This window comes from Petaurus breviceps, unplaced genomic scaffold, assembly GCF_028583685.1.
Source record: "Petaurus breviceps papuanus isolate PSGF00001 unplaced genomic scaffold, PetGlider_PUasm1.0 90723, whole genome shotgun sequence".
Lineage (NCBI taxonomy): Eukaryota > Metazoa > Chordata > Mammalia > Diprotodontia > Petauridae > Petaurus > Petaurus breviceps.
In genome coordinates this window covers 785,789-801,681 of record NW_027187323.1, presented here as the reverse complement: position 1 = coordinate 801,681, position 15,893 = coordinate 785,789, and the positions used below count along the sequence as shown (strand labels likewise).

Sequence of the window (15,893 nt, the reverse complement as noted above, 5' to 3'; positions counted from 1 at the left end):
GATTTTTCCTTATTTACCAAATTTGTGGCTGTGTTCTGAGAAACAATAGAGTTTTCTGACATTACTCACTGCAGTATGGGTCTATGATCATTGAGAAGGAGAAAATATTAATTTAATTTGTAATTTTACATCAAATTCCTGCATGGAAATTATTTCAGGTTTTTACATAGTATACCCGTCCTTATCAATCCTGCTCTTTAAAATCTGCCTTCAAAAAGTATACACTTACACTTTCCCCAAGCTTATTAGCAGAGTCCCTTAAAATGAGTGATCACCTTATTATCCACAGCCTTTTTACTGTTTGCTTTGGAACAATAGAAGGCCGCCTTGTGCTGTTATAGAGCTTGGACTTGGGTGACAGGTGTGGGTTTTCGTTTGTCAAGATTTATTTTACTGTACTATTTTTAGGATGCCACAATTTTTAAGTTTTACCATCTACCCTGTAATTGTGGTTTTAGTGGTTTCCTGTGTCTTTGCTCAGTTTTGCAATATTCTTCACAAGGGACCCTTCATACCCTGTCCTCTACCATTGCTGATGTCAGAAGTGGCCAAAATCAGATTTGGGGGTGTAGAGAAGGGCACTAAATAGAATTAGGACCATGAAATAGACAGAGAAGAGTCTTTAGTCTTTTATATCATCTTTATAGAATTTTCTTTGTCCCTTTTATTTATCACAAGCATAAAATGTTACTTGGTGAATTAACAGAAGGTAAATTTAGAATGTGTGGGAGTGGACAAGTTGCTTGTCAGCTTCATGCATAATGAAAAATATACCCTAACTGGCTTTGGTAGTAGTTCCCTTATAAACTAAGGGTCACTAGAGATCTTTCTTTCCCTCACCATGATTCATTTTTTCACTTAGACACTGCCCAAGGGTTCTTTCACTGTCAGATTAAATGCTGATCTACCAGATCAAAGTCCAGTTCCTAATCTCAGGCCTATAAATATAACTGGGGGGCGGCTAGGTGGCAGTGAATAGAACACTGGCCCTGGAGTCAGGAGGACCTGAGTTCAAATCCAGCCTCAAATCCAGACACTTAACACAAAACTAATCGTGTGACCTTGGGCAAGTCACTTAACCCCAATTGCCCTGCCTTCCCTCTCCCAAAAAAGAAAAAAAAAAGCAAAATAAATAAATACAGCCAGGGACTCATGGTCCATAAAACACAAATTCAACTATCTTTGCTCTAAATAATTAAAGGTTTGGATCCGAAAAGTTTTCCAATGTTGCTATTTCCCAGTGATACCTAAAAGAATATCTGTACCAGTATTAAAATTTCTTCTTAATTCCGTAACATAGGATTAAATCGGGGATACAAGGTTTGCAGAGGGAATATGTCTTGATTCAAAGAGAATATATTTCTTGTGACCTGAGTGAGAGACAGGAGCAACCCATAGACATTCATGCTAAATGCCTACTTATTTGCAGTAAAGTAGAAGTGTCCCAAGATGAGGGTGCCTGGCCTCTGGTCCCTGGTCCCTGTTCTCATTTGGAACCTTGTTTCTCAAGGGCTATGTTAAAAATTACATTTGATCTAATTTGGAGCTAGTCATCCTTAATGAATTCCTTTTGTCTTTGGCCAGCTGAGCTGATTTTGTACGTGTGTTGCCTATGACAGGTCTGGAGTTGGTGCCCCTGTCATTGGTGAGATTGATGGTGAATATCGCCATGACAGTCGACGAAACACCTTGGAGTGGTGCCTGCCAGTGATTGATGCCAAAAACAAGAGTGGAAGCCTAGAATTCAGCATTGCTGGGCAGCCTAATGACTTCTTTCCTGTGCAAGTCTCCTTCATCTCCAAAAAGAACTATTGCAACATACAGGTAGGTACCCATGCCTAGGGGAGATCTACAGCTCAAGCAGTGGGGTAGATGGTAGCTGGTAAATTGCATGGTTTCAGGATCAGGGCAGGAGTCTCAGAAGTGCTGGTAATATCTATAATCTCCTCCACCACTGACTCACTTTGTGACCTTAGGCAAGTCCTTCACCCTCTCTTTTCCTCCCCCTCCCCCCATTACTAACTGAGTTAAGGATAAGTTAAATGATCCATGTGAAATATGTAGCAATTATAGAAAAGACAGTTATCTAAGTGTGGCTGATTTGCTTTGTGATTACTGGCTTGGTTGCCTCCTGTCACTCAACACACACATTTATACTTTTGTGTTATTTTGCCATGACTTGATGCTCAAGGAATGCAAATGAATTTTTTCATTTTAGCTTAAATAGAACATAATTTGGAAAAGAGTTGTGTAAATGCCAATAACCAGGAGAAATGATCTCTAGGTTATCTGCTCCTCTACTTCCCTTCAGTTAATAAAGGGATCAACTCTTAACATTAGTCAGTATTTCACTCCCATACCTCTGAGAAATAGCTGTGATGATATGGTGTGAATCATCCCTTTTTAGGCCATCATTTTAGTTTACTGTTCCTGCTGTCTCTGAAATTATATCACCAACAGATCCATTCATACTGTTGTCTTCTTCCCTTTTTTATTTTATTTTCATGGGAGTTGGAGAAATACTGAATATCTTGGTATCTCTCTGATAAGTAGGTAGGAAGTTCTAGCTTTCTCTACTGGGCTCTCCCCAAGATCAGGCACTCTTTTTTCCCTGTCATTGATATAACTTGATCTATATTGGACGTCACATTACGAAACAGGTGACTAGGTGGGAATATTTCTAAACAGATGCACTGTTCCTCTGAGACAGTCAGAAGGACATACAACAGAATAAGGCTTTATGACCCCTCAAGAGGGGCAGTTATCCCAACTGAACCCAGGAAATAAGTTGGGTGGATCAGCCTGGTGTGACATTTGCCAGGAGACCATCAGGGCAGATTGTTCATGCTGCAGCCAAGTAATGATAATGAATAGGGTTATGCACCTTCATTCAGAATCATTCTTGATTCCATTCCTTTTGAGCTAGATTTAATCTATAAATCTTGTCCAGTCAAGGTTATTATGCAGTCTGTAGAATGTAACATCTAACCAGGGCGGTAGAGGTGGAAATTGTTGGGGGGAGAAGGGTTAGGAACTAGACTTTCTTGCACCAGTCTGATTATAGTCTTAGTCTTTTATATATGCATACTTACTTGAATATTCTGCTGCCTACCCTTCTGTCATCATCATTCTTTGGAGTTCAGAATTGTTCCTCATTTTCTGTCTGTTTAATAGTTTTGTGTTCAGAAGTAGCAACATTTCGGTGATGGCAGCAGCAAATCATTTTTGTGAGCTGAGGATAAGATGAGACCATAGTAGTGCTGGACCAATAAAAGATGTTTGTGGTAAAAATCAGAACATGTACCGCCTTGCCACAGCCAGGCTCTACAGGCATTCTGACACCTTCAGTCATATGTTGGAGGTACCACTTAACCTCTCCATCATGCTCTACATTGGTACTTGAAGAAATGAAATTTCTTTTAATATTAAAACCTCTGTCTCAGTTGATCTTTCCTAAGCCACCTTCTCCATTATGCTCAAGGGATTTGATCTGGGCTGTGATGAAAATTTAATAAGTTTCTTAAAGGTTCACTTTCCCCACCCCCAATCTGTTTGTGTTTTTCTAGGTTACCAAAGTGACCCAAGTGGATGGGAATAGTCCTGTAAGGTTTTCCACGGAGACCACCTTCCTTGTCGATAAATATGAAATCCTGTAATACCAAGAGAAGGGAACCGAAAAAGAAGATTTTTAAATAAAAGAAGAAACCTACAATGGCTAAAGAGTTTTTTCCAAATCTGCAAGCCACTGGAAATCTTTTTTTCTGATAAGACGCACGATTCTGTATGCGCAAGGACCCTCAACTTATCCCCAGTTCCAGGGTCTCAGAGACATTCTTTGGCAAAGAATTGACACAAGCTAAAGGGGGGAGGGGTGGGAGGGAAGGCTGCTGACTTATTTGGCAGATCTCACTGGCCAGCAGGAAAGCAGGCTCCCCAGAGAACACCCCCGGTTAAACATCTTCTATACCTCACCCCTCATTTCATTCCCTAAATGCAGTTGCACCTCATACTTTCTTTGTTTTAAAAGGTTTTCTCTGCAAATAGAGATTTTAATCTTTTTTTAATCCCTTCTGTTCTTAGCCTTCTTTTCTCTCACTTCAGTCGGGCACTGGGATCTTTTTGTACATAAGCACTGCATTTGTTTGTCACTCCTAGAAACAAACTGATCTGGCCAGTCCTTAATTGTAGAACTTTGAAAGTGAAAGTTTTGATTTTTGTAATGGGGTTCTGGAGTGAAAACACAAAGAATGTCTTATATCCCTGTTCCATTTCCCTTCTCCCTCCTTGCTGCCTCCTACTTCTCTGTTCTGCACACTCCTAAGACGTCCCTCATTCAGGCCTATCTCCAAGAATATTGCTGAGAATCTAGTTTGAAGTCAAGAATGGGAGGTAGCTGCCTTCTCTTTGGGACTCAAGTGGCAGCTCTCAGGTGGTCTCATGATCTTCACTTGGGAAAGAATAGGAGACCTGTTAGAATGATGCTTCTCTTGGGGCCCCAAATTAGAGCTTATCCATCCATAGATATAATCATGTCTGTTGCCAGGGTTCCCCTATTTGCAGTTATTCCATTTGGGGCACTCTGGCTAAAGGTTTAAGTTTCATACTTTAGAGTGTTTGTGATCCATTTAAAATCCTGTCACCACCACCTCCTTCCTGGCCATTCTGAATGTTATGTCCTCCTCAGAATCCTAGACAATATAATGGTGGTTTTTGAGGCTGAATTCATTGAGTCTCAACTCTCTCATTGACCTGTGACATTGAAGGCGCTCCCCATTGCTACTAGGTTTTCGGTCCTTAACAAGCAGGTGGAAATTTCTTACTGTATGTCCTGGTATAGGGACTGTTTGCATAGCCCATTTTCTGCCTTGTGGCACTTTCCATTTAGATAAACACTTATTGAAAATTTTCAGCCCACTTTTCCTTTTCTTCTTTTAAACTTTTTCTTCCACATAGCATCAGGTGCTGGTTGATTTTCCATGCCAGCTTATCCACCAGTAAGAGGAAAAACTCAGCAGCCAACTGAGCCTATATTTGTGTCCACTGATCCACTGAACTTCATAAGGCTTGGCTTCAGCAAATGGCATCTTGTGCTGCAGCAGTGACTGGCAGAGGGGACAAGCAAACAACTCATGTATACAAATACTCCTGCCCCTTTAGCCGATGAAAGAACCCTTCTCTCTTCCTTGTAGAGAGTGTGCTTGAAGCAGTTTGTACTTTTATAAAGGGCCCTAGGATTGTCTTCCAAGGAAGTTCCTGGCCTCCCAGCTTTTTTTCTCTTAACTGCATCAGGGAGGAATCTTCAACTTGGTTTCCATGTGAGGGTTTTGGGGGGAGGGGCACAGGGAAAAGAAATTTGTCATGTAGTTAAGTAGGTGAGAAATATTATTAATCCAATTTTGTTCAAGTTGCTTGTCCATATGATTTTTAAAAGTCAGGTTTAGTTTCACAGGAACTTTTTTTTTGAAATTACTTTTGGGGTAATATTTAAAATGAAAGAAGTTTTGTAACCCTGTAAAATAATTACATAGGGAATATAACATTCCAGTGTACACAAAGAATACAAATTCTTTAATCAAATAAAGAGTATTATGAAATCAGTTCTTTAGCATATTTACTGTCTCAATTGTTGGGTTATTCTGTTCCACCATTTACTCAGAAAACTTGCTTTTGTGCTCCTGGATTCCAGAGATGAAATAAGGGAATCACTTTTTCATTTATTGTTTTTCTTTTATCTAGGTACTTCTCCCAACCTATTTAAATATCAGATTGAATTGTTGAAGTGAATTCCAAATGTAACTTGGATAGTTTTATTTTTGCTTCCCTTCTATTAGCCTAGATAATTGGTCATTGATTATTTACCTTGGAAATTTTAGTGGATTTTGAATTATTATTAGAGGATAGAGATGTGTTCACAGGAATGGGCAACCAGAAAAGGTTTATGCTTTTCTTTTTGCATTTTAACTTTAATATCACCTGAAGAACCTTGTGGAACATAATGGAATTGATTTAGAAGGCGAATTTCTGAAATGAGAAAGCCTCTGAGGTATGTTTGGGTTTTTAATAACGGAAGCAGAAACATTTTGTTTTCCCTAAAGAGGGATAGATTTGAACTTGGCTTGGGGGAAAAAAAAAAGCTGGTATGTTCTTGGTCTAATTGAGGCTAAATTAGGTGGCTTAAGTGTACATTTTGCCAAATGCAACTTTGGTAAGTTACACTGTCACGTATCCTTTTCCAAAACTGGCTACTTGTCCTGTCGTTTTCCTTGCATTTTGTATTTGTGAAGGGATGCTCCAAAGAGATGCGTGAATGGCATTTTTTAAAAAAATTGGTATCATTAGGAAAGATGACAGGATAATAAGCTTTGAGATAGTGAGAAAATAGTGGGGGTTCCTCCTTTGAATCAGTTAAATCTGGTGAGGTTAAGAGAGATGAATATGTGTCTTTTGCATATGCCAAATAGCTTCAAATCCAAGTAGTCCATTAGAGACTGCATGAGGCCTTTCATGTAAGGTAGAGGCCTAATATTTTTATCTGAGTTTTAAGTGTAGCCATTTCTTTAATCTTTTTATCTGCTGCTTAATGCTAAGGACTTTGCCTTTCAGATGGCATCTTAATTACCACCTTTCCCATCGGGCAAAAACCCAAGGGGTGTCATACAGTTGTTGAACAGTTGTCCTTTAGCATGGCTTGTTGTGGAACAATCACATTACTTGGGATGGGAATGGGTGAGAGAAAAGGACAGAATCCCATTATTTTTATTTTATTGTGACTGAGTCAGGAAGGTGTAATACAGTAGATAAATTGCTAGGCTTTAAGTCAGGAAGTCCTGAGTTCACCTTTTTTTTAGTTTTAGTTGTGTCTGATTCTTCATGACTCCATTTGGGTTTTCATGTTGAAGATAGTGGGGTGGTTTGTCATTTCCTTCTCCAGCTCGTTTTACAGGTGAGGAAACTAAGGCAAACATGATTGAGTGACTTGCTTAGCTAGTATGTATCTGAAGTTGGATTTGAACTCAACAAAGATAAGTCTTCCTGACAACAGGCCCAGTGCTCTATCCAGTGTGCCACCTAGCTGCCTCAAATTCAGCTTTTACCTTTAGTAAATATTAGCTGTGTGACCATAGGTACCATTTAACCTTTCTATGCCTCAGTTTCTTCATTTGTACGTAGGAATAGTAGGACCTATAGTTCTTGCCTCACAGGATTTTTGTGAGGTTCATATGAAAGTGTATATAAAGCTATTTGCAGATTTTAAGTCACTGTAAATGTCAGGTATCATTGAGTGCCCACATCTTTGCCCAACATTCTAATCAACCTGTGGATTAAGTACTTGTTATTACTAGACCCCTGTGCTGCTACAAGAAAAATTTTTACAGCCTAGTTAAAATAATATTAGACAACCTATAATGGTTCAATACTTGGAAAGCATAAGTTTCTCTGCCCAAGAGAAAAGGGAAAGAGGTTCATTCACTGTTAGGAGCCTCTTGAACCTCCTGGCATGTCCAAGAGGAAACCCTGGCTGCTCTTTTATGGCTGGGACCCCCAAAAGAGACCTTCCTACAGAGCCTGGCAGTAGGTACCAGCTTCACTTGAAACACAATAGATGATCACTTACATGATGAAGTTAACCTACATTTCATAAAAAGTTGGATTTAAATTTTTTTGAGGAAACTTCATGATTCTTTGCTTGGATTTCTTTTCTGAATTGACTGAACATTCCCATGATTACTGGACACAAGCAATTTTCAGGAGGTGAGGCTTACTACACTCTCTCTGTCCTGGAAAAATGAAAAAAAGTTTGTTACCCGTGGGGTAACATGCTAGGTGGTGCAGTGAATAGAGCACCAGTCCTCGAGTCAGGAGGACCAGAGTTTAAATGTGGCTTCAGAGATTTAACACTTACTAGCCGTGTGACCTTGGGCAAGTCACTTAACCCCAATTGCTCTTCCCAAAAAAAGTTACCCTACTTGATAGTATTCATGTTCAGATTTAGGTTGGACTAAGGGTGTCAAACTTGTGGTTGTAATGGAGTTAAAATGTAATTGGGAAACATTTAACTATTAAAATACTATGTAACATAGATAATGTTAGTTTGTGGTTTTCCAAGTCAATATGCTGCCCTTAAGGATTGGTGTTTATTTGAATTTCATTCACCCCACTGGACTGGATGACCTCTGACTTCTCAATTCAAGATTCTGTATTTGCTGGATAAAAAAATAAATCATCTCAAACCTGGACTATTGCAGTAGCGCCATTCCTAATTGGTCTCCCTGCTTCAAGGCTCCAATCTGTCTTCTACACAACTGCCAATTATATTCCTAAAGCATATGTCTGACCATGTTACTCCGGTGGCCGCCTATTACCTCTAGGATACAATTTACAGTCCTGTTTGACATTTAAATCCCTTCACAATGGATTCCAACTTACTTTTCCAGGGCTTATACATTACTGAGACAGCATAGCTTACTGGATAGAGAATTCATCTCAAAGCCAGGGAGACTTGGGTTCCAGGCCCACTCCTGACACTGGCCATGTGACCCCAGGCAAAAGACTTTATCCCCTCAGTGCTGAAGGCAGCTCTTTAAGACCATGTAACAGAGAAGGTGGATTAGCCAAAGATACCAAGTCTAGCCCCTATCCTACTGGACATTACTCCCTTTCATGCATTCCCTGGTCTACCAGGGGTGGGGAACCTGCAGCCTCGAGGCCACGCATGGCCTTCTAGGTCCTTGGGTGCAGTACAAGTTTTACAGAACAAATCCTTTTATTAAGGGGATTTGTTCTGTGAAATTTGGAGTCAGTCAAAGGACTGCACTAGAGGGCCTTCAAGGCCACATGTGACCTCAAGGTCTCAGGTTCCCCATCCCAGCTAGCCAAATGGACTTCCTAAAACAGAATAGTCTGTCTCCTTTCTCTGTGCCTCCATTCATACATCCTCATCTTTGCTTCTTAGACCTCTGGTTTTCTTCAAAGATCAGTTCAAATGCTACCTCCTACATAGGGCCTTTGTTTCCTAAGTAACTAGGGGCAGTGTTTGGTACAGAGCAGGCACCTAATAAATTGTTGATTGATTGATAACTGTGATAACCTCTAATGTTATCCAACCCCTGGAGGCTGCTTAGGTATTCTAAGGTGAGTCCCACACAACTACAGCTTTCTCTTCTAACTCTCAAGAGTTAGAAGGGAAGTCAGAGGTCATCTAGTCCAACCTGTAACTGAACATGATTACCCTCAGTGGGGTAACAAGATTCTTTGCATTTTTAAAAGGCATCTCCTAAAAACTACTCAGCCTGTAATCATGGGGCTCTTCAGCCTGCTTTGGTGAAGTAGTCCAATTCTGCTGCCTACTTTATTCAATAATTATTGGATTCCCAGATTAAAGAATTATAGTCACAGAATCTTATTAATGGTATGTGTATAGCACTTTAAGGTTTGAAAAACACTTTATAAATATTTTATCCTCACAACAACCCTGGGAGGTAGGTCTATTATTACCCCTATTTTATAGGTGAGGAAACTGAGGCAGACAAGTAATTTGCCCAGGGTCACACAGTCTGAGGACAGATTTAAGCTCATCTTCCTATCCAGTGCTCTATCCACTGCATCATTTAACTACCATCATTTAAATCCTACTTTTTTTTTTTATCAGATGCATGTCTACATCTCTGACAAATGGTCATCCAACCTGTTTGAAGATGTGGTATCCACTGCCATGCTCTTAGGAGAATGTGAGTCCTTATAGAAAAGTTGACTAGCAAAGAACATTTGGTATTCTTGTCCATCTCCCTGCCTAATTTATGAATAAGTACTAGAGAAAAAGCAGAGCAAATTAAACAGTTCTATTTCTCCTCATTCTCTTTAGCCTCTCAAGGGCAGACCCCTGTCTTTATTCAGCTCACATGAGGTCTCTACACAAATGTAGAAGACATGCCTTCTTCTCTGCCTTCCCTTAGATCCCAGCCCTACGAAGAAGTATTTTGGCCCAGGTGGAGAGCTGAATTTTGCCACTATTCTTACAGGCTTTGAGGGAATCTAGACTAACTAGTGTCTGCTTTCTCAGAGCTGCTCAGCAGGGTTTGAACTCCTTCCGAGTTGGAGAGAGAGAGAGAGAAGTTATTTGGAGCAGAAGCCGTTGCCACCACACCTACTACCACAACAGGCCTATGCCAGTGGTGAAAGGATCAGGGAATTAAAAACTTCTGATCCAATCTTTGTATGTATAAAGGTTCTGCCCTGGACCATGGGAGTCATTCCTTCTCTGAGGCTAGGATAACAGATTTAAGAAAAGGAAGGTGGAAAAAAGCCAAGGCAGGAGCAAAATTGGTATGGAAAGTGACAAACCTACTCCCAACACTCAAAGCCAAGTGTAGAGGGCCACCTCCCTCCTCCCCAAAGCCTTTGCCTTCTCCCCCGGCTTCCGCTTTGGAAAGTATGAAGCGCCTGGGGAAAAAAAAAAAACAACTTTTTTTTGCTCCCCCCCATCCCAGCAGCCTCTTGCATAACTCTGTGAGAGTACAGAGTTTGATGGGCTCCAGATGTGGAGGTTGGGGTGGGGGATAGCAAGAGGAAGGGAGGTTGTCAAGTCCTCTCAACCCTGCAACTGTGGGAACCTGGAGCCTGGCCCCAGTGGGAGATGAGAGGGCACATTGCACAGAGCCTTTGTCATGGGGTCAGCCAGGCCGAGAGTGGGCGGGAGGATAGGGAAAGGGGAGCCTGCTGCTCCGCCCTGCCTGAACCCCTGCTTCAGCTGCTTCTGTAGCCAATTCATTTGTCCCTGAAGCAGCTGGAGGAGACTCCTCCTTGAGCTGCCTCTGCCTTAAGAGAAAGAGTGGTGAAGGGAGGAACTGGGCCATTCTGTATACACAAGATTCCATAAGGACCCTAATCTATCTTCTGGTTTCCCTTGCCTCTGTATATAATAATGTAATAATAATAGCCAACAATTATATGATGTTTGCAAAGAACTTTATAAATATCTAATTTTATCCTCCCAATAATCCCAATAATTAGGTAGTGCTAATATTATCCCTACCTTACAGATGAGTAAACTGAGGCAGATAGAGGTTATGACTTGCCCAGAGTCAAACAAAGGATAAATTTGAACTCAGGTCTTCCTGACTCCAGGTCCAATGCTTGTTCTCCAATTACTTGACTTTTCCAACTCATACTTTTTTCCTGAAGGTAATGACTTTACTGGTATCACAAATATACGATCTCTCAGCCTGGTTAGGATGAATTGAAAGTCCCTTAGCATTTCTTTGCTGAAGTGAGGTTAGGTGGTTTCCTTTAAACCTGCTGGTGAAGAGAGGGCCATCCTCCAAAGCCTAGAGAACTTTCAGCTTCCATGGTGTGGGTCACATAGGAACTGTGTAGCAGGACAGAGTCTCTGTCTCAATCCAAGTTTGCCAATGACAAGAAGCAGGAGTCATATAGTGTGTGAAAACTAGCCCCTACACACCGTCCTCCACATGACTCCCACACTACCCAGTTATAGTCAGCTGCAGCCTTAGGGGGGCCTCCTGTTAATAAGTGACCAACAAACCAGCCTCCTCCTGTTCTGGGTGCGGGAAGGGATGGGACTGAGAGGGGGTGGTGGTGTTGGTGAACTGTAGAACCAGCAACTGAGTTTGGAGCTTTTGGTTTCCCTCTGTTCTTGAGTAAAAGGACAAAGTCTGCCTTTCACTCTGAGTCAAGTTGCCTTCAATTGGGGGGGGAGGGGCAGGGGGGTCTTAATTTTGGAACAAAACATTTTGTGCATGTTATCACTTTCCATTCTCTGTCCAAAAGGTTCCAGGAAAGGAAGAAGATTTCTGGGAGGAGCGGTAGAGAGAACTGACAATGCAGGGGTCTGCCCTGACTATGGACAGCTTGCTGGAGCCTCCCCTATCAATCACCTAGCAAAGGCTGAGCTCTAAATTGAGGATCCACTGTCTTAGGCTAGCATTGGGTTTCCCAGGGTAACAGCTCCAGCCAGGTTCAGTTTCTACACTGTTCTTGGGTTTCCAGCCCCACTTACTTTCTTCACCAAACCTTCCCCGACCTACCCAAGGATGGTGTTTTCCCATCGCCACCCCCAATCAGGGCTACAATTCTAATCTAGCAGATTTGGTATGGGGCTGCAGCAAGAGAGACGTCTTTAACTCCTCGGGTTTGCCTGCTCAGAACTGGATAAGTGAGAATATGGGACAAGGATACCTGAATCCTGGGGTTACTGATGAACTGGAAGGCGGTTTGAGGAGGAAAATGGGGACAAGCAAAAGTCTTCGGGGGAAATAAATGGTGATTTATGAAGGGATAGAAGGTACAGAAGTTTGGGAATGAAATAGGGACAGGTTGGAACTCTCAAATGTACCCCTCCATGAGTCATTATTTAAAACCTGAAGGGAAAGGGTGATCTGGGAAAATGGGGGGAGGCCCACCAGGAGGGGGGAGCCCAGCTGCAGAGAAGAACAAAGCCAACGCTGTACAGCAGAAGGGAGGTGCAGCTGCAGGAAGAGGGGGGTGCCTCAGACTTCAACCCTATAACAAGGGCGGCTTTTCTGGCTTGGGGTGGGGGAAGAGGCTGAGATGGGGGACGGGCCTTTGCCTGGGGGGGCGGTCCCGGAGTTCTCTCCTCCTCTCAGGGCTCAACGGGAGAAACAACCGCGTCCTGGCGGTGGAGCTCGAAGCGACGAAGGCAAGAGAAGACGCTGCCGCCCGCCCTCCCACAGGTAGGGGCATCCCCCCCTCATATCTTATCCCATCTGAGACTGGGGATTTGGAAGGGGGTGGTGAAATGTCGGGACGTGAATACAGGAGGTAGCTAGGGAAGAGAGTCCTGGGGGTAGAGGAGGTGTTTTTGTAAAAGAACTCAAGCCTCTTTTCTGTTCCCCACCTCCACCTAGAACCGAGTCTGCCCTGTCTGTATGTAGGGAGGAGCCCACTCCTCTCATCCTGGCGTCAAGAAAAGCCACTGCGGCCACCACTGCTGGAGGGATTCCTAGCTCCCCCCGCCCCCGCCCACCTGGAGGGTACCCAGACCTCTAAAAGGCTCCACCTTCTAGCCCTCCAACTTTACTAGAGGTATTCGCCTGTTCTGGGGACTTTGGCTTTTAGGTGGGCGTAGAGGAAAGGGACAGAAGCCAGAATGGGATGCCTCAACCCTAAGGCTTGGTCCCCAGGACTGTCCAGCAAAGGAAGTTGGGGTGTGGGAAGGCAATAGAGGAGGCGGGATTCGGGGGCAGCCACTTCTCTTTCATAACTGTCTCATCACCCTCCTACTCGGCCAATGACTTCAAAGTAGGGGGGACAGGAATCCCAGGGGATCCGGATAGGACTTAGTAGGGAAACTCCTCCAGGGTTTTCCCCTATGGACCGACTCCTACAATTAAGCCAAGTTATCCAAGACAGAGTTCAGGAAGGGGAGAGGGAAGAGTTGGGGAGCTGGGGTGGAGGCTGCTGACTACAGGCTGTGTTCCAATGGGAGGCCCAGGGTACTTGGTTTTTATATGTCATTTGGGAAGCAGGTCTGGGCTTTCTGGATGCTCTCCCGCAGACGGCCCCAATCCTGAGATTACTCGGGAGACAGAATTGTAGGGACATAGGGGTTCAGTTTCTTTAGTCAAGAGTGCCCGCTGAGTCCTGGGTTCGAATCCCATCCTGATCCTTCCGTGGGGCCAGGGAAGCACCGGACCAAGTCTAGTGAGCCAGGGTTTCTCTGGAGGATGGAGAGGGAGTCAGGGAGGAAATCAGGAGTTGTCATCTGCCTTTAGAGGGGCCACCCTGACCCAGATGAGACTCTCAGGAGCAAAATGGGAACAGGATAAAGTCGGGTCGAGGGTCTTGGGTTGACTTGCTCTATCCCCACCCTGGCCCTAACCTGCCTTACACTCGTGGGATGATACTGAACAGTCATACCAGGGACAGAGATGTGGGAGAACAGAGTGGGGAATCAGGGGTGGAGGGCACCCGGGTGGGCGACCTGGAGTCAGGCGGGCCAGCACACATTCTGGCCAGGTTAGCTCAGCTGTCCGGGCTGCTCTCTAGCACTGACTCATCGGCGGCGGGGGCGGGAGAGGGGCAGCTGAGAATTGTCCAGAAACAGACATTAACACCCCAGGGGCAGCAGAAACAGACAGATCGGTTCTTCTAACCTCTCTTCAGCCTCAGCCGGAGGCAGTATGCTTGCCCTTACCAGGGAGGGAGTCTGGCTCTGGCGGGCGGGCCTAGGGGCGTGTAGCCCCGACCTCCTCCCCCTGAGTTCCCGGGCAGGCCAGGCTGCTTCCCAGCCGAACAAGCGACGCCTTCTCCCCAGCCCAGCCGGGCCGAGCCGAAGAAAGAACTCTTGTCCAGAGCCGGGACGGGCGGGGCTGGTTGCGGCTAAGGTCCCAACACAGACTCCTTGTCCTGGGCCAGAACTAGGAAGGGGAGGGGGACGCACTGCATAGCCCCCTGCCCCGAGTGAGAGAGGGAGAAAAGGAAGGGGGAAGGGACGAAGGGAGGGAGAGCTGGGAAAGCAGGACCAGGTGCTGCGGCACCTGGAGGCCTAGGGAGCCGACGCCTCAGGGTTTGGCCTCACGTACAGTCTCCTCTCCCCCCTCAGGCAACCTGAATCAATCAAGCAACCCAAGAAAGCAATAAACTGGTGGCAGTTCAAGATTCCCTTTTACCTCCCCCGCCAGAGCCTCTGATCTCTTCTCTCTTTAAGCCTCCGTTTCTCAGACATCGCTTTCCTTCTCTGTCTTCTCTTCTATGTACTTGAGTTTTCTCTTCGCAGCTCCTCACTTGCTCTCTCAATACCCCCAATCTCTTTTTGTCGGTTCCTGCTGCCCTCTTGTCCCTCCACCTCCCACACTGTCCCTCTGGGCCTCATCTTCCCCATGCAGGCTGTCCTCTTCATTCCAGTCCAGTGTCCTGGTGAATACTCGCTTTCCGTCCCCCTCCTTACTCCCCGCCCCGGCCTCAGTTTCCTTCCCCTCCAGATTCCTTCCTCCCTCTCCTGGGCCAGCCCTTGGTCTGGGGAGCGGATGTGCGCGGTAGAGACAGGGAGAGGCGTTCGCCAGGCCGGAGCTGGCTGGAGCGCAGTTTAGCCCAGCAGTTTGGCTTGCCATGCAGCGATCGGGGCCAGAACGGGGTTACTTGCCTCGGGGACAGGTAAAGGGCGAGGGAAATCACTAAGGGAAGGTTGGGGAGTTTAAAGAGCAGAGCAAGAGCTGGGGTCACTCTGGGAACAGACATCCAAGTCCGGCCATCGTGGTCCCAAGAAACAATAAAGGAAAAACACCTGGGTCTTTCCTTTATTTTTTTTTTTAATTTAAGGTTTTACTTTCCTAAATCCGACTGTTCCATTCTATTCTTCCACCCCTCTACCCCCGTCCACACAAACCTTTCACTTTTTCTTGGGGAGGAGAGAATGCCGAACAAGAACCCAGGGTTGGGTTGTCTCGCCTTCCCGGAGAACCCCTTCTTCCGGGACTTGGACTGGAGGAGGGTGGGGAGTGACAGGATGACCTGGGGGCCTCACTCAGAACCCCCAAAGACCCGCTTCTGGAGTTGCCAACTGGTACCTACATACAGAATCGTACCTGTGTTTCGGTACCCTCTCCGGGTTAGCTGGGCTTCAAAATGATTGAGTGGTCGGCCATAGGAACCCGTTCAGTATCTGCAGGTGATGGCAGCCTGTGCTCTTAATCCACGGGCCAGATCAGAGGATGCCTCGTATTCTCCAAATTACTATTTGACAATAGCAACAAATCACTGCTAAGCTGAGGCCAAAGAGAGTACCAGTTGCTTGTGTCAGGAGTCACGCCCGATGTAGGAGAAGCAGTTACAGGCAAGGGTCCCCGCTCCCTCGCCCCCTACACACACACACACACACACACACACACACACACACACACACACACACATGGCTC

The 15,893-nt window shown here is 44.8% G+C and overlaps 2 protein-coding genes across 16 annotated transcripts in view; both read left to right on the top strand.

Annotated features, from left to right (window-relative positions):
- Positions 1-5,597, top strand: part of ARCN1 (archain 1) — a 33,771-nt gene extending 28,174 nt beyond the window's left edge. The window contains exons 9-10 of the mRNA XM_069066663.1: positions 1,620-1,824; positions 3,567-5,597. Of these exons, the coding sequence (XP_068922764.1) occupies positions 1,620-1,824; positions 3,567-3,656 (295 nt within the window). The 3' untranslated portion in view covers positions 3,657-5,597. The remainder of the gene's footprint in view (positions 1-1,619; positions 1,825-3,566) is intronic.
- Positions 5,598-14,645: 9,048 nt separating this feature from the next.
- Positions 14,646-15,893, top strand: part of PHLDB1 (pleckstrin homology like domain family B member 1) — a 62,664-nt gene continuing 61,416 nt past the window's right edge. For 3 of the 15 annotated variants that reach the window (XM_069066653.1, XM_069066654.1, XM_069066652.1), the window contains exon 1: positions 14,659-15,132. In XM_069066653.1, the coding sequence (XP_068922754.1) occupies positions 15,088-15,132 (45 nt within the window). In that variant the 5' untranslated portion in view covers positions 14,659-15,087. Of the gene's footprint in view, positions 15,133-15,893 lie in introns of all 15 variants that reach the window. The other 12 variants (XM_069066650.1, XM_069066649.1, XM_069066659.1 and 9 more) reach the window with 10 other exon arrangements.